At 37.8% G+C, this 22,841-nt stretch overlaps 1 protein-coding gene across 1 annotated transcript in view; it reads right to left on the bottom strand.

The window, feature by feature from the left end:
- Positions 1-582: 582 nt before the first annotated feature.
- PPP2R2A (protein phosphatase 2 regulatory subunit Balpha) overlaps positions 583-22,841 on the bottom strand; it is an 81,529-nt gene continuing 59,270 nt past the window's right edge. Inside the window, exons 4-10 of the mRNA XM_084884836.1 lie at positions 20,676-20,841; positions 10,786-10,898; positions 9,549-9,726; positions 7,990-8,154; positions 6,540-6,709; positions 4,274-4,365; positions 583-3,406 (exon numbers count right to left, since the gene is read on the bottom strand). Coding sequence (XP_084740962.1) covers positions 3,127-3,406; positions 4,274-4,365; positions 6,540-6,709; positions 7,990-8,154; positions 9,549-9,726; positions 10,786-10,898; positions 20,676-20,841 — 1,164 coding nt within the window. The 3' untranslated portion in view covers positions 583-3,126. The remainder of the gene's footprint in view (positions 3,407-4,273; positions 4,366-6,539; positions 6,710-7,989; positions 8,155-9,548; positions 9,727-10,785; positions 10,899-20,675; positions 20,842-22,841) is intronic.

Raw genomic sequence — 22,841 nt, 5'->3', positions numbered from 1 at the left:
CATAGGTCACAAAGTCTAATACCACTATGCAATGAAATGTCAAGTAGAGAAAATTCAATTGATCATTACACTTAAAATATCTCCAGCATCTGAGAACACCCCAAAACTTTGTAAATGCATCAAACATTTGAGTTATACTAAACTGAGTTTACAATGTCTTGACTTCATATGCATAATTACAGAATGAGGCAGGGTCAGTTTCCAAAGCTTTGGGGGTGGGGCGTGTAAAAAACATTTTTAACCATGGTAACATACACACAATTAAATCATCAACCTTCTGAACAGATACCTACAATAGTATGCTCCCAAATACTAAAGAAAAAGGAGTTGAATCTGGATTGCCTTACATGCATCTTTTCTTTGGGGGGAGAGGGAAAACTTGATTTTGTTCTTTCTAAAGTGCACATTACTATCTCCTCTTGAATTTATACGGTAGAATAAAGCACACTGAAGCAATGTTTCCTAAAAATATTTCACTAAAAACACCTTTATCAGTATTTTCTTTCACATTTAATTTCCTATGAAAAACATTACTTATTTCTAGTTTTCTTTAGAAATAACTGTAAACAGAAAAATCCTCACTTAATTTGAAAGGAAAAGTGTATTTCTTTTATTCCAAGACTGACAGCTTCACAAAAAAAGATTAATATCCAGTAATTATATAAAAATGTATTGATATACAGACTTATAAAGTAACTAATGCCCAGCCACTAATTAAAAGATTAAAGGAGATTAACAGAATGAGCTTTTTTCATATTATAATTTTTAAAAAAGGTTACGACAAAAGTAGAATATGTATGTTTGTAGGTATCAAGAGAATAGAATACAAGCAAGTTGACAAGACTAAGTTTATTCTATGTATATAATTTTTATTAATAAAAAGATTAACCATGACCAGGAGTGGCTGGGCTTATAGTTTGCTACACCAAAGAAATTAAAAATTGATAGTTAAGAATATTGTTACAATAATTTATAATATAGCATTCCTTTATAGAGGCATTTTAATTTTAGCAATGTTTCCCTTAAATATAAAAAAACTAACCTTTAGTGTCATGAATGAGAATCATTAGAACTACTGCTAAATTTAAAAAATTCCAAGAGCTGTTTTGACGTTTTATCTCAAGATCTACACCCAAACTTTAGGGAAACAATCTTCCAAAGAGATCTGGAAAATTGCATGCTCAGAGACAGAGTATCAGTGTTTGATACTGGTGGCAGAACAGCCCACTTCCAAGTGTGAAAAACCAGCAACACAAATTACGAATGCACCCAAGATCCCCAAATAAATTAGTAAAAGTGCCATTATTTTAAGAATGATCAGACATATAATCAATGTATTTAAATACACATTCAAATTTGTTAAGTCCAAAAGATACAGTAACTTTATTACATAAAATTCCTCCTGTGTGCTAAAAATGTTAACTTACAAGACATAATATTTAAATAAGTGTAGAGGGAGTTATGGTCAAATTGCTTAATCGTTTTTCATTGATGAGAATAGAACAATAGGTAGTGGACATATATAGAAGCACTGAGTCCTCCAAAATTCAAGGTTATATTACTGCTCAAGCAAAGCATACTACTATTCTTTAATAATATAAATGCCTACTCAATTTATCTTTTTAAAAATAAAGTCCATTTGTTCTCCATTAAAGCTTCTGCAAGATCGACAAAGGTACATTCTACCTATATAAAATAGGGGTACTCTTCATCTTTGGATAGGTATCACCACTTAGGGAAATGTAGTCATATACAGATTACTAAACTTTTGAGGCAGCTGTTGGAGACCATTAAGCACTTTTCGAACACTGTAACTTTAAAGTTTGTCTTTAATATTAATAGCTTTGGAAAACCAAAAATAGAGAAAAAAACATCTGTGACAAAGTACATTTCATTCAGATTTGATATCAGTAAGACACAAAAAAAATATTTAGTGCAATGTCAATTTTATCTACGATAATCACTTGATAGTTTTGTGTTGTTTTATGATTGAATGTCAAAAAAGGTTTTTACTTGTTAAGTCTTTGTCTTAGTATTTATATTTATAAGGCAAAAATGAAATTAAGTACTGTAAAAAGTCTTTTAAAATGAAGCTACAAATTTGGTTCCTATTTACAATTTCATTAACAGATAAGTGTAGATACAACAGATCTAATACCCTTAAAACCACAGTAAAAAAAAAAAAAAATTTCTAATAGCATTTATAGGCTGTGAAATCCTTAGTAATACCAATATATATCCAAAACATGTTCATACAGAACAAATACCTCGCCGACTCCTTGTAAAAGAACACTTGTTAAAAAAATAATTAACAAAAATACCAAAACAATGAAAAGTCATTTCATTTCGCCCAAAAGTTATGACACAAAATACTGGCTTAAAGAGGTAGATTAAAAAGAAAAAGAAAACCAGATTCACCATTCTTTGTCACTTTTATTCAGTAGTAGTTTTTTTTCCCTTATTTTCAGTGCCAGACACGGCAAGGAGTGATTACAGCCAACTGTCATTAAAACATTTGTTCGCAATATATACCCCCCTTTACCACTGACCCCAAACTGACTCATTTTGTGTGCTTGCGTTCTTTCTTTTTTTAATATACCACCACCAAGACTGGGTGGAGGGGCAAGGTAAGAGACATGAAGGGAGAGTCCAGGAGGCCAGAAGAGGAGGAATGCTACAAGCCACAGTAAGAATGAGCTGTATTTAATTTAAAAAAGGGTGGCGGGGTGTACCCCACAAATGATACAGTAATGAGGATACACAATTAAATCCCATAAGCATGACTGAGGCTTTCACTGTGTTTGAAGTCATCACAATGGAAGGCATAAAAAGTGGAGTAAATCAATGTTGACACAGTCCAATCTAGTCCATTAGGCAAGATGGTGCAAGAAGTCATTTAAATTAAAAGTGCCCTATCCTTACCTAAATGGCTAGCAGACATGGAGAACACCACAGTGATGAACCCACAGAGCTTTCTCCATGTAGCTATAAAAAAGTGTTGTCGAATGGCACATTGTCAAACACTGGAAGGGGGCGCCACAATGGACCTCTCTTTCTTAGGTACAAATGCTAGATTCAACTACCTCAACTAAGCAGGAAGTGGGCTCTTCTCTAGGAATGCCAGCCCTAATTCACTTTGTCTTGAAATATGTACAGATTGTTTGTGGTCGCCACAGCAATGATATTTTCCTTGGGGTGCCAGGCTGTGTGAAGTATTTTCTTGTTGAAGTCTAGACTGTCAACACTTATTTCATCCTTCTTTCTCTTGCCACTTGCACAGACCTTGCGTGGCTTCAGAACCGTGCGAGGTTTATTGTTTTCTCGTGATGCTTCGAGGGTTATGTCTCGCTTTGTGTTCCTATCAAACATTCTGAAGAAATTATTGTAAGATCCAGTCATGACAACACTGTAAAAGGAGACGGAATATTCAGTCAAATATTCAGTGCGTAAGAGTTGGTTTTCGGGGGTAGAGGGGGTGTTAATTGAGGAATGAGGACACGTATGTAATACCTTATCAATAAAGAAAAGAAAAAAAGTTTGCCATATTTTTAGTAAACCTGGCAACCATGCTAGGAGGAGTGATGAAATAGCACATCTCTTTCCTCTAATACAGCAATTTTCAACCTATGTGCCACAAGAGTTTTTAAAATATACAATACCTGACTAAATAGTCAGGGTCACTGCCCTCTTTTTCCTTAGACTATCAAATAAAAAAATGATAGCAGCCAGCTGGTGTGAATAAGTATTTTTTTAAAAATCAGATTGGCAATATATATATATATATATTTTTGGTGTGCCACAGAATTTTGGTAATTAGTTTGTGTGCCAGGAGATGAAAAAGGCTGAAAATTGCTGCTCTTATCAAATTACACTTGGCCCAGCCGACATGGCTCAGTGGTTGAGTGCCGACCCATCAATCAGAGGTCATGGTTCCTCGTGGTCAGGGCACATGCCAGGGTTGCTGTATCAATCCCCAGTGGGAGGCGTGGAGGAGGCAGCCAATTAATGATTCTCATCATTGATGTTTCTCTCTCTTCCTCTCTGAAATAAATAAAAAATACATATTTAAAAAAAGAAAAGAAAAGGCATTTGGAACATTTCCCAAAGTATTAAAAAAATAATTAAACAAAACTTTCACGTAAATAGCCAAAAGTTAAAAATGACCCAAATGTCCTTCAACTGATGAATGAATAAACAAAACTATATTCATATAGTGAATTATTTTTTAAAAAATAAAACCACATTTGAATAAATTCAAATAAAAATCAATTACCTATCAGAACCATTCCAACAACATTCAAATTTGTCAAATATGCAGTCATTTTCATACAAAGAACAAAGTTTACTTCTGAGGTATTCATGCACCTGGGGAAAAACATAAATATATTTATTCTTAGTTTACACCTCAAGATTTACTGGTTAAATTTAGAAAACTGATTTAATAAGTCAGTATTATTAAAAAAAAAAAAAAAGGCATATTGCAGACATATAACATACCTGTCAATCTTATTAAAATTTGATCCCCTTAGTAACAATAAAAGCATTTATTTAATACATTTACAAACATACCAGTCCCCTTCAATGAACATACATTTTCTTTTGAACAATAGAGAAACTATTCTCCCTGGGCATGGCACATGCAATCTATAAGCTCAACTAAAATATTTAGACCAGAAAACATTTGAAAATGGCACAGATAAGAGATTAAAGAATATTACAGCAATATTTGAGTATGCTAACACTTGTCTTTCAGTCTACTAATTGCTGTTTTGATAACACTCAATGCTGTGCTTTACTTCCTTTTTAAATACAATTTTCTGGGCATAAATAACTAAAGCCTACATTATAATTAAGTGTGTATGCTATGCACAGCATGATCATCCGTCAGTTTGGTGATAAATTATATGGATATTGTACGTATGCATCATTGAAAAATTTGGTTCTACTTGACATTACTTATGTGATATTAACAGCTAGTGAAAATATACTTTTAAAAAATATATAATTCTAAATAAATGGATCTAGTATTTAAAATATATCCTGATAAATCATACATTTAATTAACATTGTTAAATTACAAAGGAAAATTTCAAATAATTCTTTCGATCAGAAAGAAAAAAAGAACCTTAAACACTAGTGATGATAGAAAGGAGTCATCACTAAATATTTAGAAGTCATCACCTTCTAAATATTAGAATTCTCTACAATTTATGAAGTAACATAAAGTCATCTTAACTTTAAGTACAGTGAAATGATTGAGGCCACATCAGTAAGTAAAATTTGTTAACCTGGAGGAACTGCAATTCATGTAGGGTAGGATTAAAAGTGAAAAATGAACAAAAATCACAATTGCCCTTCAATAACACACAGCTCAGCAAGATGCCAAATTTACCACTCACCAACAGCTTGCTCTGCATATGCTATGTTTGAGTATGATGTGACACTATTCTCAATCACTAATCTAACTCACAATAGGCAGGAAAACTGACATTCAGGTAAAATTAGGTAAATCATAACAATTCAGCAAAGTTTTAGAATGCACACACAGAGTTTCTCAAAAACAATGTATGAGTATGAAGTTAAGGTTCAAATCAATTATCCTCAAAGGGATTGGGGAGTAGTAGATGGATCACTAGGAGACAAATCAGAATCTTGACAGTTATACAGATGTAATTTGAAACTGTGACAAAATTGTATCCCTTTGCTTTTGCTTAAAAGGTAACATGTATTTGGAAATTTCAAATACCATGAAGGATACCTAAGTGGCTTAGGTTTGTTAAACAGATTAAAAAGTTTGAGAAATACCATTCCAATTTTACTGGTCATATACAACGTAAGGCAAATTTATCAAGACTGCATTCCTAAAACAGCGTTAAGTGTTTTCTACAATCTAGAGACCTAGGACCTAACATTGGCACCTGATGCCGGCCCTGTTCCCGGCTCTTCCCGGCTCTACACATCTTCCTTCTCTTTTCTAGAAGAGCAGCAGGCCAGGATCAATGCTAGTGGCCCGCTGACAATAAGTGAACCCAGAACGAACACCCCACAAGAGACAGAAACTCCTAAAGCTGCCTGCTGGGCTTTCACGCCTTTTCTTCTATTCTAAAGACAATAGTTACCAAGCCAAAGGTCAAATGTCATGTCAGTCCCTTTTACCTGGTATGCCAGCTCTAGTTCAGCTATTCCTGCACATACTTCACCCGGGACAACTCTACTAAGACTGACCACTCTTCCCAATCCTCCCTCCTCCCACCTTAACAGAGTGCTCTTCCCTCCTCATTTTAAACAGACAAAAGCAGGGAAAACTATTATCACCACTGAACCAAAACAATAACATAATCACACTTTAACTGCAGAACTACTATAATGCCTATAAAAGCATATATAAATTTAACATAAGAAAAAGCATAATACTTGTGGATCAAAAGCCTCACTGTGAACAAGCACTGTTAGGCTTAACACAAAGTAAAAAATCCTTCTCTATAAAAACTTCAAAGTAAATAGGGTGTATGATCATTGAAAGAAAAAACTGCAAATACCTGATATGTTTCCACAGGCCTGTTTTCCATATTTAAGTCCCAAATTTTGACTGACAAGTAGTCTCTAGTCATCATATATCGACCACTATGGCTGAATTTTACATCAGAAATAGAGGAGATGATTTCAGAAAAGAAAGACCTATTACTGGGATCTTCAGGTTCTTCAAACACTAAAAACAAGAACACAAAAAAAGGGCAATTTGTATAATCATCTGGCTTACACAAAACACTTGAAACAATTCACAAATTTCCTAAGAGGCAGCTAAAAATGGCAGCCTAGTAAAAAACTGACAACTCTCTGGCTATAAGATAATTTCCCTGAAAATTTCTTAGGAGATAAACACTACAACAAAACACGTGAGAGATTTACACTTCCAGGGTCCCCCGCTAACTTAGCAAACCAGACGTACCCAGGACTTCAGACCGCAGTGCCCAGGTTTGTAGGCTCTGCATATACCTCACTGACTTTGACTGTGATGTCAGCACAAAAACACACCCTCCTCACCATTCAAATTCATACCAGCCTTTTATTTTTTTACTGGCCAGGTAAAATTACTGCAACCTATTATTTAAAACGAAGTTTGTGGGTTTTTTTTTTTTTTGTGTGTGTGTGTGTGTTTTTAAAGCAAAGGAAACCTCTTCTTAGAATAGGAAGCTCAAAATAGGAAGAAAAGGGAGGTGTGGGGAAGGAAGGAATTGCTCTATCTGAATACAGGGTTGGAGAACATCACCCCAAGTTCTCAAATATTAACAGTCCACTAAAAATATATTCACTGGGCCCTGGCTGGTTTGGCTCAGTGAACAGAGGTTCAGCCAGTGGACTGAAGGGTCCCGGGTTTGATCCCCAGTGGGGAGGGGCATGCAGGAGGCAGCTCTCACCATTGATGTTTCTCTCTCTCTCTCCCTCTATGAAATCAATTACACACACACACACAGGCTCAGTGCATGAATTTGTGCACAAAGTGGGGTCCCTTGGCCTGGCTGGCAGGCCATACAGAGGGACTGTGGGAGGTTGGCTGGCCAGTGGAGTGGGAGAGGGGGGAGGGAGGAAGGAGGAAGGAGAAAGTTGGGGGATCAGCTAGAGGGAGGGGCTATGGGAGATCAGCTGTGGGATCACACTGAACCAGGGGGCAGCTCCTGCTTTAAGTGTCTGCCCCCTTTTGATCAGTGCATGTCATAGCAACTGGTCCACCAGTTGTTTGGTCATTTAGGCATATATCTCCACTGAAATATCAACAGACATGCCCTGATAAAGCCTTCTTTGTTTTTCTAGTAGAATAACCTATGATGCCTCATGTAGAATCAATTTTCCAAAGGGTACAGGCAGCCCTGGGCATACAGGTTTAACTAAGACTTGTAAACATATGTACATGTGATCACCATGTCTGAGGCTAAAGATTTTAGACAAACAGAAAATGATATATTTTTTAAAAAGACACAAATAACTTACGTTTAGAATGCCTATCACAGAGGGCAGACGCCCTCATGTCACATAACCGAATAGTGCCTTTACTGCTGCTGTACACAAACGTGTTACAGCTGTTTGGATGGAACTCTGCTGCTGTAATCACCTCTGTTAGCTCTTCCATGTTGGCAGGCTTGATATCCACAATATCTAGACAGCATTTTATTAAGGAATTTCCACTTAGAAAAAGGGGCAAACATAATTTTACATTTTTCAAAGCACAAATATTCTGAATTGCATTCTAGACCTTATCTGATCCCTTTAATACCCACAAAAAAATTCTTAGAAGAAAACCCGGGCAAATCTTAAATCATTTTAGAATGCAGAGGTCTGTTTTTCTGAATGTGATACGAATCCCAGAAGCCATAAAGAATAGACTGATGTAAGTTTATCTTCCTAAATATTAAGAAATTTAGTGTATATTCCAAACACAACATAACAAAACTCTTCAAGGGGAGCAAAAAAGGGAAAACTATTTGCACCACAAAGGATGGAGCTGATTTACTTAACATAAAAGTGCTTTAAAAACAGCCCGAAGATGGTTCAGTGGTCAAGGTTCAATTTCTGGTCAGGGTACATGCCTGGGTTTTGGGCTCGATCCCACTGTGAGGTGTGTAGGAGGCAGCTGATCAATGATTCTCTCTTATCATTGATGTTTCTATCTCTCTCTCCCTCTCCCTTCCTCTCTGAAATAAATAAAAATTATATTAATAACAAAACAAAGAAAAACAACAAAAGATACAAATCTAATGAAAAAAATTAGAAAAGAAAAATAAAAAGTAAAAAAAATGTTCATGCTAAAACTGGTTTGGCTCAGTGAATAGAGTATTGGCCTGTGGACTGAAAGGTCCCAGGTTCGCTTCCGGTCAAGGGCATGTACCTTTGTTGCGGGCACATCCCCAGTAGGGGGTGTGCAGGAGGCAGCTGGTCGATGTCTCTCATCCATGTTTCTAACTTTTTATCTCTCTCCCTTCCTCTCTGTAAAAAAATCAATAATAAAAAAAATGTTCATTTACTCATGATGAAAGAAATGCTAATCAAAACAACAAAAGAAGACTTTCACTAGCTAGACTGGTAAAGGTATAAGTACACTGGTTGTTTCATACACTATTAACAGATTATGAATTCTAATTAAAGTGTCAATTTTTTCAAATGATATGTACTTGGAAATATATAAGTAGTAGTAAAAGTTGCTAGCATTTTACCTTAAAAAAGAAAAACAAAAAATCAGCTTTATGGAAATCTAATTCACATACATACAATTCACCCATTTCAAATGCGTAATTCCATATAGCTAACATTTTATTTTTAAAACATACTTAAAAATGAGTATATTTATATATACCTCTTTCTCATTCTCTCTCTATATACCTATAGTATATGTGTATGCCAGGCATATATATTTATATATCACATACTTGTATGTGCACAGAAAATATTCAGGATAATATAAACAATAAAAGTGGGATTTGAAGAAACATTTATATTGATTTAATACCACCCCCCCCCAAAAAAAAACCAGAAGAGAGAAACCAAATGGATACTAAAACTCCTATCTGTAATTTCCAGATGCCAAAGATTAATCCTCAAATCATCTGCAGATAAATACGTTTCATAATCACTATTAATGGAAATTGAGTTGATGTGATATGTATGAGCATTGGCAAATATTCTTCGTGGACTGGCCTCAACCATTAGATCCATGGGCCTAAAGACTGGCACCTGTTAATAAGACACATGAAAAAGTCATTACAAATGTTCATTGTATACAATAGCACCTAAGATTCAGAGCACTTCATTTCTACAGTTTCTGAGGAACTATAAAACAGTACAACATTACACAAATTTAGTTTTAAAAAGTAACTGATATTCATCTTATAAAGTATTGAAATGGGAAAAAAACTGAACAATCTGAATAACTTATCTTCTTTTACAGGTAGCAATACTATAAAGATTTGCCATTCTTCCTAGTTCCAATCTTTGCTTAAAAGACTTGCAGCCCAGTGGGTTTGGCTCAGTGGATAGAGCTTGCAGATCAAAGGGTTCCAGTCAAGGGCACATACCTTGGTTGCAGGCTACCTGGCCCAGGGCCTTGTGCAGGAGGCAACCAATCTATGTGTGTTTCTCTCTTTTTTCTATTCTCCCTAAAAAAATCAATGGAAAAATATCCTCGGGTGAAGATTAACAAAAAAAAGACTTGCAAAGCTAATAAAATGTTTATGGATTAAATTAAAGTGGTTAAAAAAGAAATTAGCCCAGTGTGTCTAATTCTTGGTGTGTTTTTTTGTTTTTGTTTGTTTTTAAGTTGCAACGAGATTTGGTCCATTTCTACTTTTTTCATCTCCAAGAAAAAGTAATCTTGAAATTTAAGTTTGTAATAGTTGATATTCAAACCATAAGAGCGATGGAGAATATGGTATAGAACCTATCAGTCTTGTCTAGAATCCTGGTTCTGCCCTTGGCCACAGTGCAACCTCTATGTTTGAAATGAGAGTTTTTAGTGTCTTATCTAGTTATGGAATTGCTGGGACGGGGCAAATTGCAATTATTCCTATTTAAGTTCTGCTCAGGATCTAAAATATATAATATGAGTACAAAACGCCGGTTTGGCTCAGTTGGCTGGGTGTTGTCCCATGCACCAAAGGGCACATGCCCGGGTTGCAGGCTTGATCCCCTCGATCAATGGTCCCCTTTCATTTTGATGTTTCTCTCTCTCTCTACCCCTCTCTTTAAAAATCAATAAAAATATTTAAAACTCACCCACATACATTATGTACTTACTCGTAGTGTAGTGACTGTAGTAGGATCTCTATACCTTCCATCTTCCTCTTTCAAGTTATACCCTTCTGGTCTTTTGTCCCTTTCACTGATTTTCCAAAGTTTTATAGTTTTATCTGGGGAGACAAAGAATAAAGTCCTCAAAAAAGGAGTAATACTTATAAGAAAAAAACAACACCACCACTTTTAAGGTATATTTAAACATGCCCTTTCATATTTCATCTAAAAGATCCCAAGAATTCCCCGGCCAGGTGGCTCAGTTGGCTGGAGCATCACCCTGTACACCAAAAGGCTGTGGATTCCACCCCAAGGTGGCATATACAGGAGGCAACCAATTGAGATCGCTGTCTGTCTCTTCCTTCCTTGCTCTCTAAAATTAATAAAAGCATAACCTCAGGTAAGGATTTTTTTTTTTAAAAAAAGGAAAGAAAATATCCCAAGAATAAAATCCCCTATCTTATCACCTGGGAAAAACAGTATAGATATCGCACTTTTATGTTAATCAAATTCATAAAATTGCATTTGCTATTAGAATCAAGTCATAGCCAGGTCCTTACTGTTTAAAACTAAATAAAGCCAGAGGGGGAAAAGTTATATGGGTATATAAATACATATATGTCTATACATACATGAAAAAATATATCTTTATATGCTCAATACTTAATTTTCCAACAGAGAACAAACAACAAAAATGGTTAATATAGCCTAACTATTACCGCAGTAGCAGATCCCGCAATTCCTTTACAGGCCTGGCCGCCTGTTTAAATCTGTATTTCCCCATTGGATTAGCAATCCATAAGGAGTCAGATTTGACTGATTCAAGTCCTTCAAGTCAAGATTCTTATGTATCAAGAATATATAAAATAATCTTCTATTCTGGAATTAAGTTGATTTCCAGAGAAGTTACAAAGACAGCACATGTTTCCATACACTATTCACACAGTTTCTTCAGTTAACATTTTAGGCAACCTGGTGCATTCCTTAAAACTAAGAAATTAACGTTGTACTGGTACATTCCCACTAACCAAACTCCAGACTTCACTCAGATTCCACCAGGTTTCCTATTAACTTCCCTTCTGTTTCAGGATCTCACCCAGGATCCAAACAACACTTTAGTCATCAAGTCTCAGACTCTGTGACTTAACAATTCCTCAGACTTTATTTTTATACAGTTCTGAGCAGTGGTGAGACATTTTGTAGGATGTCCCTCAAAAAGGTAGGTTAGCTGTTGTTTTATGATCAAAATAATCATGGATTTTTAGGAAGAGCACTAAAGTGAAGGCATACATACTGTCAACAGGACATTTCTGCTTTAATTACTTGGTTAAGGCAGATGTGCCAAGTTTCTCCACTGCAGTTACAATTCTTCATTCACCTTCCCATACTCTATTTTTTGGAAGTGAGTCACTAAGTCCAGTCCACACTTAAAGGGAGAACTAAGTTACACTTCTTGTAGGAAGAAGTATCCACCCACATACTATTTCTAATCCCATCTAATCTAATAATAGAGAAATATGCAAATTTGTTCATTACAGTGTCACGGGTCACGACTGGATCACCAGGCTGCATCCCTGCCCTCTGCTCAGGCAGCTGCAAGGACCAGGGTGGGATAGAATACAATAGGAGGGGAAGAAAACTGCGCGGAAGGGGTGGCAACCAGGGGTGGGGGTGTGCCAGAGCAGGTGCACCCTGCAAGGGGTGGGTGCAGATGTGGGAGGAGGGCAGTGGCGGCCATAGGCTGGGAGGTGCCCATGGGTCCAGGACAGAGTGGAGGACGATCCGAGGCCTTCTGGGTAGAGGCGCTCCTGTTTCACAGCAGCACTGCCCGGGCCTTGTGGGCCTCGGCCACCCTTGCTGGACCTGGCATCCCGGGCAGAGAATGGGAGCAGGATAGTGGCAGGAGGGCTGGAGGAGGGGGTTGGGGTTGACAAATACCTGGCCGCGGCTGAGCCCTGGGCTGGGGGGTTAACGCCCCCTCTCGCAATGGAAGCTTTAAGAAGGAAAGGAGGGAGGGAAGAACTTTATAAAGGAGTCAGTAGAGAGCAGAGTTAAAGAAGAGGATGTGTGAGTGAATTGTAGGTGCTATAATGAAAATCAAGTATAGTATGTACTGGGGACTGATTTTAAAAATAGGAGTCAGAAAAAAAAAATGATAGTGATTAGGCAAGTAGATATATATTAAAACAGTGGAAGTAAGTAGAGAGGAATGTGAATGAGAGAAAGATAGATGGAAGAAAAATTTAAAAGGGAGCTGGTAGAGCTTAAAGGAGAATATGAAGGAGGAAGAAATGGGGAAGGGGGCAAAGCAGATCTGAGGGAAGAAGTGAAGAAAAAAATCAAGGAGGGAAGGAAGGAAAAGGGGAGGGAAAATAGGAGTAAAGATAGAAGAAAAAAGGAATGTGGAGAGGGAGGGAGGGTAGAATAAAGATGGGAAGAAGAATGATGGAAAAGAAGTAGGAAATAAAGAGGAAAGAAAAGTTTATAAATGATGAGTCAGTAGGAAAAAGTGTTACATAAAGGAGAGAGAAAATTTGTGTGACAGGGAGAAACCAATAAGAAAATCAAATACAATGTGTGTGAAGGGGATAAGTTTGAAAAAAAAAAAAAAAATAGGGGTGACCAGGCCAGCAGGGGAAGGCAGTTAGGGGTGACCAGGCTGTCAGGGGAGGGGAGTTAGAGGAATCAGGCCAACAGGCAGAGTGGTTAGGGCAGGCAGGCAGGTGAGCGGTTAGAAGCCAGAGGTCCCGAATTGCGAGAGGAATGTCCAACTGAAAGTTTAGGCCTATCCTGCTTGGACACCCTCCAAGGGCTCCCAGATTGGAGAGGGTGCAGGTCAGGCTGAGGGACCCGCCCCTGCGCACAAATTTTGTACAACAGGCCTCTAGTCCTATATAATAAAAGGAAAATATGCAAATTGACCCCAACGGCGGAATGACCAGAACCTGGAACGACTGCTCAACCAGTCACTATGAGGCACACTGACCATCTCTTGGTTTTTTTCTCTGGCTGGCAGACTCTGATTGCTTGATGGCTAATGGAGAACCGGGGATGGGTGTGGGGGGATGTGAGTGGCACCAGGCCAAGGCCCCTGCCCCACCAGTTGCCTCACACACAGAAGGCAACCTGTGGGAGGGGCGGGAATGACCAACCTCTCAGTTCCTCCCCCTGGCCAGCAGGCTCCAATAACCCGATGGCAAAAGGGATGGGTGGCAGCTGGGGGTGGGGCTGGCTTTGGCAGCCAGGGAAGATGGCCCTGAACCCAGGCCAGGCCTAGGGACCATAACCATGCACGCATTTCATGTGCCAGGCCTCTACTCCTCCTATAAGAAGCGACCCTTTTCTCCCACTTATTTAATATTTTTTCTAAAATTGCATTCATATAACACTATCACATTCTTAATGGTCTTTCAAAAGCAAATGAGCATAATATAATTTTTAAAAATAATGTATAAAGACACTTTATAAAACTCTGTCATACAGAGGGGTAGCAGGGACTCCTCTAGCCTGGCCACCTCTCTGCCCGGTGGAGAAAAGCATGCCAGCTGCCTCCTGTGGATGCCCTCTGCAAAGATGAAGTCTAAATAGGAAAACAACAACAACAAAAAACCCACCCAGCTAACTCTAATTTGTAATCTAGTTTCATCTAAACCCTATGTTAGGGGTGTCGAACTCAATCAGAGAAGGGGCCAAAATCTAAAATCCAGCCTAAATCGCGGGCCGAATGGTTTACTGAACAGTCATAAACTGACAATGTCATAAACTGACAGCGGAGTGCAGTGATGACAGCGCGGTGCGGGCCACATTGCAAGGCCTGGCGGGCTGGATTTGGCCCGCGGGCCTTGTGTTTGACACATGTGCCCTATGTAATCCTGTTTCTAGTTATTTGCAATTCAGTTATGTGTTTTCTATGTGCTATTTATGTAATTTATATACATTATTATATTCTCTAGAATACTTAATTTCCAAATATGTAATATAAATGAATCAAGCCTAAATTCTATTATTTTGGGAGAAATTATCATCTGAAGATGATGAGGATGGCCCAACTGGCATGGCTCAGTGGCTGAGCATCAAACTCTGAATTAGGAGATCGTGATTCAATTCCTGGTCAAGACACATGCCTAGGTTGTGGGCTCAATCCCCAGTGTGAGGCATGCAGGGGGCAGCAGACCAATGATTCTCTCTCATCATTAATATGTCTATCTCTACCCCTCTTCTTCAGCTCTGAAATAAATTAAAAAAAAAAAAATTTAAAAAATGATGAGGATGCCTGCCATGACTGTCTTATGGCCTGTTGAAATTCATCTACCTTAGAGGTCCAGATAAAGAAATTACAATATACTTATTAAACTTTCAAATGAGATGAAATTCATCTGTGGTTCCCAATATGCTATCAGAAGAAAATACTAAAAATTATAAAAAATCAGGTATCTTGAAAAACAAATTAAACTTCAAAAATTTTAAAGTGATAAAATTTGTGATATGAGGATAAAACATTTTTTTAAATAGCATAAACAAGGACAGGATACAGAAGTACTATAAAATTTTAGTGCAGTGCTTGGGAATAAGGCAGGCTGGATATAAAATAATATTTTAACAAGTATGATTTAAAATTAAAAATATTTTTTCATTTATATATTCTTTGGAAGTGACTTAATCTGGAGTCCTTGGCTTATAGATGGAGATACTGATCAACTTCATAAAAGTGCATGCAAGATTACATTTTTTAAAAAAATATATATTTTATTGATTTTTTACAGAGAGGAAGAGAGAGGGATAGTGAGTTAGAAACATCAATGAGAGAGAATCATCGATCAGCCGCCTCTTGCACACCCCCTACTGGGGATGTGCCAGCAACCAAGGTATATGCCCTTGACCAGAATCGAACCCAGGACCCTTCAGTCCACAGGCCGACGCTCTATCCACTGAGCCAAACTGGTTTCGGCAAGATTATGTTCTTTTATACACAACTGTTTTGTGAAGGGACTGGAGATTCTCAAAGATATGTTACTTTCAAAAATTTAAGAGCTACTGCTCTATGGTGAGTCCCTAATTGTCAACCCTAAGAGCACAAAAAGTCCAAAGGTCTTCAAAGTCAAGGAGTCCAAAGGTCCATGTGTATCTCTTGATAAACAGAGGGTCGGGGCAGGTAAAACCAGGCTACTAAGCTTCCTCTTGTGGGAATGCAGCTTTAAACAAGATAAAAAATCTTATTAACAACCTGTTAAGAGGCAACTCATTTATGAGTGAACTATCACTCTTATATTCAAGACCCATCCATCCATGGTCAACAGATTACAAGTGGACCTTTTTGTAATGTGGAGGAATCTAGGAAAATTCTAAGAAAGGGGAAAAAAGGTAAAAAAAGAAAAGAATAAAATAACTTGAGGAAACATCAAGTGAATTAAAGTTATGAGATGACTATAAAGTAAAAATGATCTGGGAAAAAACAGTTTATGATCATAGAAAGTCAATGCAAGAATGGAAGTAAGATTAATTATGGTGAATCAAAACGAAAATGTTGGGTCATATTTTCTATCATTCTCCCACAGGAATTCCTAATCTATAATAACAAAGCATAATATGCTAATTAGACCAGATGCCCTCTGGACAACCTTCCGGATAAACCCGGGGCTTCAAAGGAAGCCCGGTGTCCTGGGAAAGCAACTGGGAAAAGGAAGGCCTATTCTTGCTCGAATTTTGTGCATCGGGCCTCTAGTCTATAATAATAAAAACATAATATGCTAATTAGACCAGACGAATCTGGGCTGCGAGGGAAACCCAGGTCCTGGGTGCCAGACGGGAAGCCGGTGCTGGCACCAGAGGAAGGAAGGCCTGCTCTTGTATGGATTTTGTGCGTTGGGCCTCTAGTTTTTATGAGTATCAAGACCCTTTTATTGCACATTTGGTGGAAGAGGTATTATTATTCTATATTTCAGAGAAAACTAAACAAAACCTTGTAAAGATTTAATAGATAGACATTTACCCTTAATAGCTTTCTTTCTTTTTAAATAACAACACTTCAGATATAGCTCACGTCCTACTCCTCCCATCCTTCCTTTTATCTCACCATTCCCAGACAAAGCAATTTGTAAAATTCCCATTCCTGTTCAATCCTTCCACTTGGACTCTACTTTTATAGCATACAAAAATAAAAAATAAAGGCAGCCCTAAAATACCTGTATTTTATTTAATATTCATTACCACCACCACTTACAACAAACAGATAAAAACCCATGATTCACTGTGTAGTGCCCTTTAAAATAATTCACTAGGTGTACAGGTTAATAATAGTGGATTTTGTAATAAAAGAGAACACAATAATTTCAAGAGAAACATCAAAAGTACTTTATTCAAAGTAATGTCCATTGCTAGCTACATATTTCTCTTATCTTTCAGGTAATTTGTGGATACCACCCCAATAGAACTTTTCTCGTTTTGAGGCAGACCATTCAGAGACCCAATTTTCCACTTCTTTGTATGTTTTGAAGTGCTCTTCAGAAAGTGTATGTGCCATCAATCAGAACAAGTGGTAATCCGAAGGAGCAAGGTCTAGTGAATACAGTGGGTGGGTTAATACTTCCCAGGCAACATCTTTTAACGTGTGTGATGGTGCGCCATCATGAAGCAAAATTACTTTGCCGTGTTTTCTGGAACATTCTGGTCATTTCACAATCAAAGCATGGTTCAAACTAATTATTTGTTCTCGGTAGCGATCAGTATTAATGGTTTCACCTTGTTTTAGAAGCTCATAATACACACCTTCCTGATCCCACCAAACATTATTGTCTTCTTCCTGTAGCAATTTGGCATTGCAGTTGATATTGAGGGTTGACCTGGATCAACCAATGATTTTGTGCATTTGGGATTCTCAAAATAAATCCACTTTTCACCGCCAGACACAATTTGATGCAAAAAAGACTTTCTTTTGTGCCATTAAAGCAACATTTTCTTATGACTTTTCAATTTTTCATTTGTGTTTTGTTCATTTGATATGGCACTCATTTTCCTTCCCTAAAAATCTTTCCCATTGTTTGTAAATGATCAGAAATTGTTTGCTTAGCAACATTTAATCTTTTTGCAAGTTGTTTTTGAGTTTGACACACATCTTCATCCAATAATGCTTGTAATTGTTGGTCTTTAAACTTTCTCAGTTGACCTGGACATTGTCTTTCACATTGAAATCACCGCTTTTTTTTTTTTTTTTTTTTTAATATATATTTTATTGATTTTGTACAGAGAGGAAGGGAGAGAGAGAGTTAGAAACATCAATGAGAGAGAGTCATCGATCAGCTGCCTCTTGCACACCCCCTACTGGGGATATGCCCGCAACCAAGGTACATGCCCTTGACCGGAATCGAACCCGGGTCCCTTCAGTCCCCAAGCCGACGCTCTATCTATTGAGCCAAACCGGTTTCGGCTGAAATCACCACTTTTAAAGTGTTTAAACAGTGTTCACAAGTATCTTGAGATGGAGCATGTTTACCATAAGCTTCCCGAAGTACTCAGCAGCACTTTTCTTCAAATTAATGAATTATAACTTCCCGCAAAAAAAAATTTTTTTGGCACAGAATTTCAACATGTTTAAGTGTAAAAATATTTATGATGCTAACACCTTCAGCAAATTTGACATATGATGTTTTAAAGCTTGTCAATACAACAAAAGAGCATACATATCAAATTGCATATATATCGACATATGTGTAACTCCATCTATTGAAAAAAATCCTCATTATTATCAGTACACCTAGTATCAATCAATCATTTTTCAAATTTACATAAGTAAACCTATTTGGGAGACACTTTGATTTATCTACAGGGAAGTACTACATAGATTCACATACCCTGACCTAACCATTGGAATTCCCAGTCTCTTTTCTTGTATTGAGCCTTTGTAAAGTTTAGTATCTAGAAAGGCTCATCTGGTTATACACTGCCTTGTTATTTCAAGCCACAGGAGTACAAGAAAGCCTGCAAGGAAGACACACGAGCATAAGCTGGGAATTGAAAGCTATTTAAGATTTAATTCATAAATAAATAAATCAAAATGGAATCTGCTTTCAAATAACACTGAAAGGGGAAGAAAGATCTGAAAAACAGAATTAGCTATGAACTAAGAATTACTGAAGCTGGGTGGGGGGTATGTAGGTCTTCATTACACTATTCTACCTCAGCTTATATGTCAAAAATTCCCCTTTAAAAATAAAAACAAACTATATAGCTACTAAGAAGTGAACTGGTAAATTATTAAGAATAAATATTCTAGCCTGGTCAGTGTTGCTCAGTGGCTGACCATCGACCTATGAACCAGGAGTTTCTTTCTCTCTCCTTCTCTGAAATCAATAAAAATATATTTAAAAACACCCCCCACCCCCTCCACACATGAAATGTTTAACAATACACTTCCCTGGAACATTTACTTCCAAAAGTAGAAACTATATAATGGTAAAATTATGCACTACTTGATGTCAAAAGAAAAAAGCAGTATCTGAAAGCTATTTGAAATAATTTAGTTTACCACATAAATTAAAACGGAACCAAATTAGAAACCAATATATGACACGAGTATACACAGTACCTCAATCTATGATGCTGTAAGTTATAAGCTTTAGATCATTATTTCTATTTATTTTTCTTTTAATAATCAGAGAGAGGAATGCAGTTTATGTAAAAAGAGAGGGGGAGAGGGTACAAACGTTAAGGGCTGCTTAGGGAACAGCTTGATGATTTAAAAAAAAATTGGGCTATAGGAAGCACACATCTATTGTGTCAGAGTGGCAAATGCATTTCAAAGAACTAGATACAGAGGGTGATGAGACCTAAACTGGATGAAGGGGGAACTCAGTATTTCCCACTGTGTCACCCTAGAAATCATCTGAGTATACATTCTGTGAATGGCAAAGAATGATAAGGTCTAGCTGCTAAATATCTGCTTTTATTCAATAGTGAAGATATGAGAAAATATGAGGTTTTCCCCAATCCTTGTGCCTCAAATAAGATGTAATCTAAATTTTTACAGACTATGGCCACCCAGACTATTTTTACAGACTATGGCCACTCTTAGTCACTTTAATGTCTTTTCAGACCCCGATCCCAAAAGCTAAACAAAGTATATGAGAAAAAAAAAAAAAAAAATTAGAACAACAACAAAAAGACCCAATTCTTAACTTGTCATAAAGGAGTTTAAATTCTGGTAGAGTCACCACACAATTCTAACCATGACTTAAAAAAAGCAGATCAATGAGATTAAGAAAACAACTTCTTCAAGCCATCAGGATTGTGCGGAAGAAGACAGTGTGTCAATTCCAGTTTGTGTCCTTCCTGGACTAGATCGATTATGAAGAATGCCCTCCTAGAGAGTATCCTTGAATGAGACCATTCTTTGACAGGGCATTTTGAATTTACTGTTTGAAATCCTCTTTGGAGAGTTTGAGCACACTTAAAAAGGAGGAAGGGAAGAAAGGAAATTAACATTTACTGAGCATGTATTATGTATATTAGGGGTTCACATTTACTATTCATAACAATACGATAATATAGATATTATCATCTCCACTTTGCAGGTTAGAAAAATTTGACTCGGCATTAATAACTTGCTCAAGTCTAAGCCACAAAGTGGCATAAAGAAAATCAGTCCATTCTTTTCATGACAAAGTGTGCGCGCGTGTAAAAAGAAACTTGACACCTAAAAATTTATTTCATAGAATTTAAAAACTAAATGCCAATAAAAAAAGGAAAGACATAAAAGAAGAGTTTAAATTCTAAGTGGGGAAAAAATATTTCCAAAGGTCTATTTGTAAATATCTCTAAACACCTACCCCTCTTTGAAAAGGGGAACATATCCTACAGAGTATGTGTACATACAAAGCACATGAAATAAAATTTACACTTACCATTGGTAGACAACAAAAACTGAGCAGCATTTTTCTGGGGTAACCACCTAATTTTGTTGATCTTTTCTTCTATTTCTAAACTTTTCAAGTAGTCAAACTCTGGTTCATGGCTCTGAAAGGTGCTGTAAACATTATATTCTCCTCTGCTATGAGACTGGATTTTGTTCTAAAATGGAAACAAAAATATTCGGACCACTGTTGAGAAAGATTTCAAACTAGTAAAATGTTATCAGTTCCAACAGATCTTGCAGGTTCTGGTTAATTCATTACCTGTATCTCATATACAATTATGTTGCTAAAAAAAAAAATTTAAAGGCTTTCAAGGAAAAGAAAAAAAAATAAAATGAAAAGCTAAATAAAGTATAATGATTAAGCTGAATTTACAAGGAAAAGTGACTCTGAATTATGGATCAATTTGATTATTAATTTATTATTATATTTTAAACTAGAGGCCCGGTGCACAAAGGGGGGTGTCCCTCAGCCCAGCCTGCACCCTCTCCAATCTGGGACCCCTTGAGAGATGTTCAACTGCCTAAACGGGCAGTCTGACATCCCTTTCACAATCCAGGACTGCTGGCTCCCAACTGCTCGCCTGCCTGCCTTCCTGATTGCCCCTAATCACTTCTGCCTGCCTGATCACCCCCTAACCACTCCTATGCTAGCCTGATCGATGTCTAACTGCTCCCCTGCCAGCCTGTTTGCCCCCAACTTCCCTTCTCTGCTGGCTTGGTCACCCCTAACTGCCCTCCCTTGCAGACCTGGTCCCCCAAGTGCCCGCCCCTGCTGACCATCTTGTGGTGACCATCTTGTGTCCACATAGGGGCAGGATGTTTGACCACATGGGGGCAGCCATCTTGTGTGCTGGAGTGATGGTCAATCTGTATATTACTCTTTTAATAAATAGGATAGAGGCCTGGTGCATGGGTGGGGCCCAGCTGGTTTGCCCTGAAGGGTGTCCCGGATCAGGGTGGGGTGTAAGGTGACCTGGGCGAGGGGCCTTTGGTGGTTGGCAGGCCAGCGATGGCCCCTGGCGACCCAAACAGAGCCCCAGGTATCTGGAATTTATTTACCATCAACAATTGAAACTTTGTAGCCTGGAGCGGAGCCAAGCCTCCTGCCCGCTCGGAGGTGGGCAGCCATTTTTGTTGGGGTTTATGTATCTTATATAATTGAAACTTTGTATCCTTGAGTGGAGGCCTAGGCCAGCCAGGGCAGGTGGAAAGCTTGGCTTCCTCTGTTGCAGGGAAACCCTAGCCGGCTTTCTCCAGCTCTGTGGCTGCTGCCATTTTTCTTGGGATTTATCTTCTATAATTGAAACCTTGTATCCTTGAGTGGAGGCCTAGCCCGCCAGGGTGTGTGCAAAGCTTGGCTTTCTCTATTGCCGGGGAAACCCAAGCCTCTCAACTGCTCTTTGTGGCTGCAGCCATTCGGGATTAATTTGCATACGCACTCTGGCTGGTGTGCGTGGCTTGAGCGGAATGATGGTTAATTTGCATATCACTCTTTTATTAGGTAGGATAGTACCAACTCAAACTGATAAAAAACACCTGAGCATCCTTAATAAGGGGGCTCATCTAAAAAGTAAAGATTAGCCGAAACCGGTTTGGCTCAATGGATAGAGCATCGGCTTGGGGACTGAAAGGTCCCGGGTTCGATTCCGGTCAAGGGCATGTACCTTGGTTGCGGGCATATCCCTAGTAGGGGGTGTGCAAGAGGCAGCTGATCGATGACTCTCTCATCGTCATCGATGTTTTTAACTATCTCTCTCCCTTCCTCTCTGTACAAAATCAATAAAATATATTTTAAAAAAATTAAAAATAAAAAGTGAAGATTAAATGAGAAAAGTTTGCCAGAAACAGCCTGAACAAAGACAGTCCAATCAGGTACAGATTGCCTTCAAGAAGGTGAAGGCAAAGACAATTACTGTCCTTGGGCAAGACTGAGTTCTTTACTCCACCATACCCAAATTCTGTAAACATTTTCTGCATTAATGTTTTACTGCACTTTGTTTATACATGGCTTTCATCTTTCTCCTCCCTTCCTCCTTTCCCCATTTCTCTCCCTAATTATCCGCCCCCCCCTTTCTCCATCACACCTGCTTTCTTGTTCTCACCCTTCTCCCTTCCCATTTCCTTTTTCTTGTTTCCTTCTCTCCCATCTGCCCTT

The sequence above is a fragment of the Pipistrellus hanaki genome, assembly GCF_964339955.1.
Source record: "Pipistrellus hanaki genome assembly, chromosome: 5".
NCBI lineage: Eukaryota > Metazoa > Chordata > Mammalia > Chiroptera > Vespertilionidae > Pipistrellus > Pipistrellus hanaki.
Note: the sequence above shows the minus strand (reverse complement) of the source record. Positions and strands in the feature narration are given on the sequence as shown.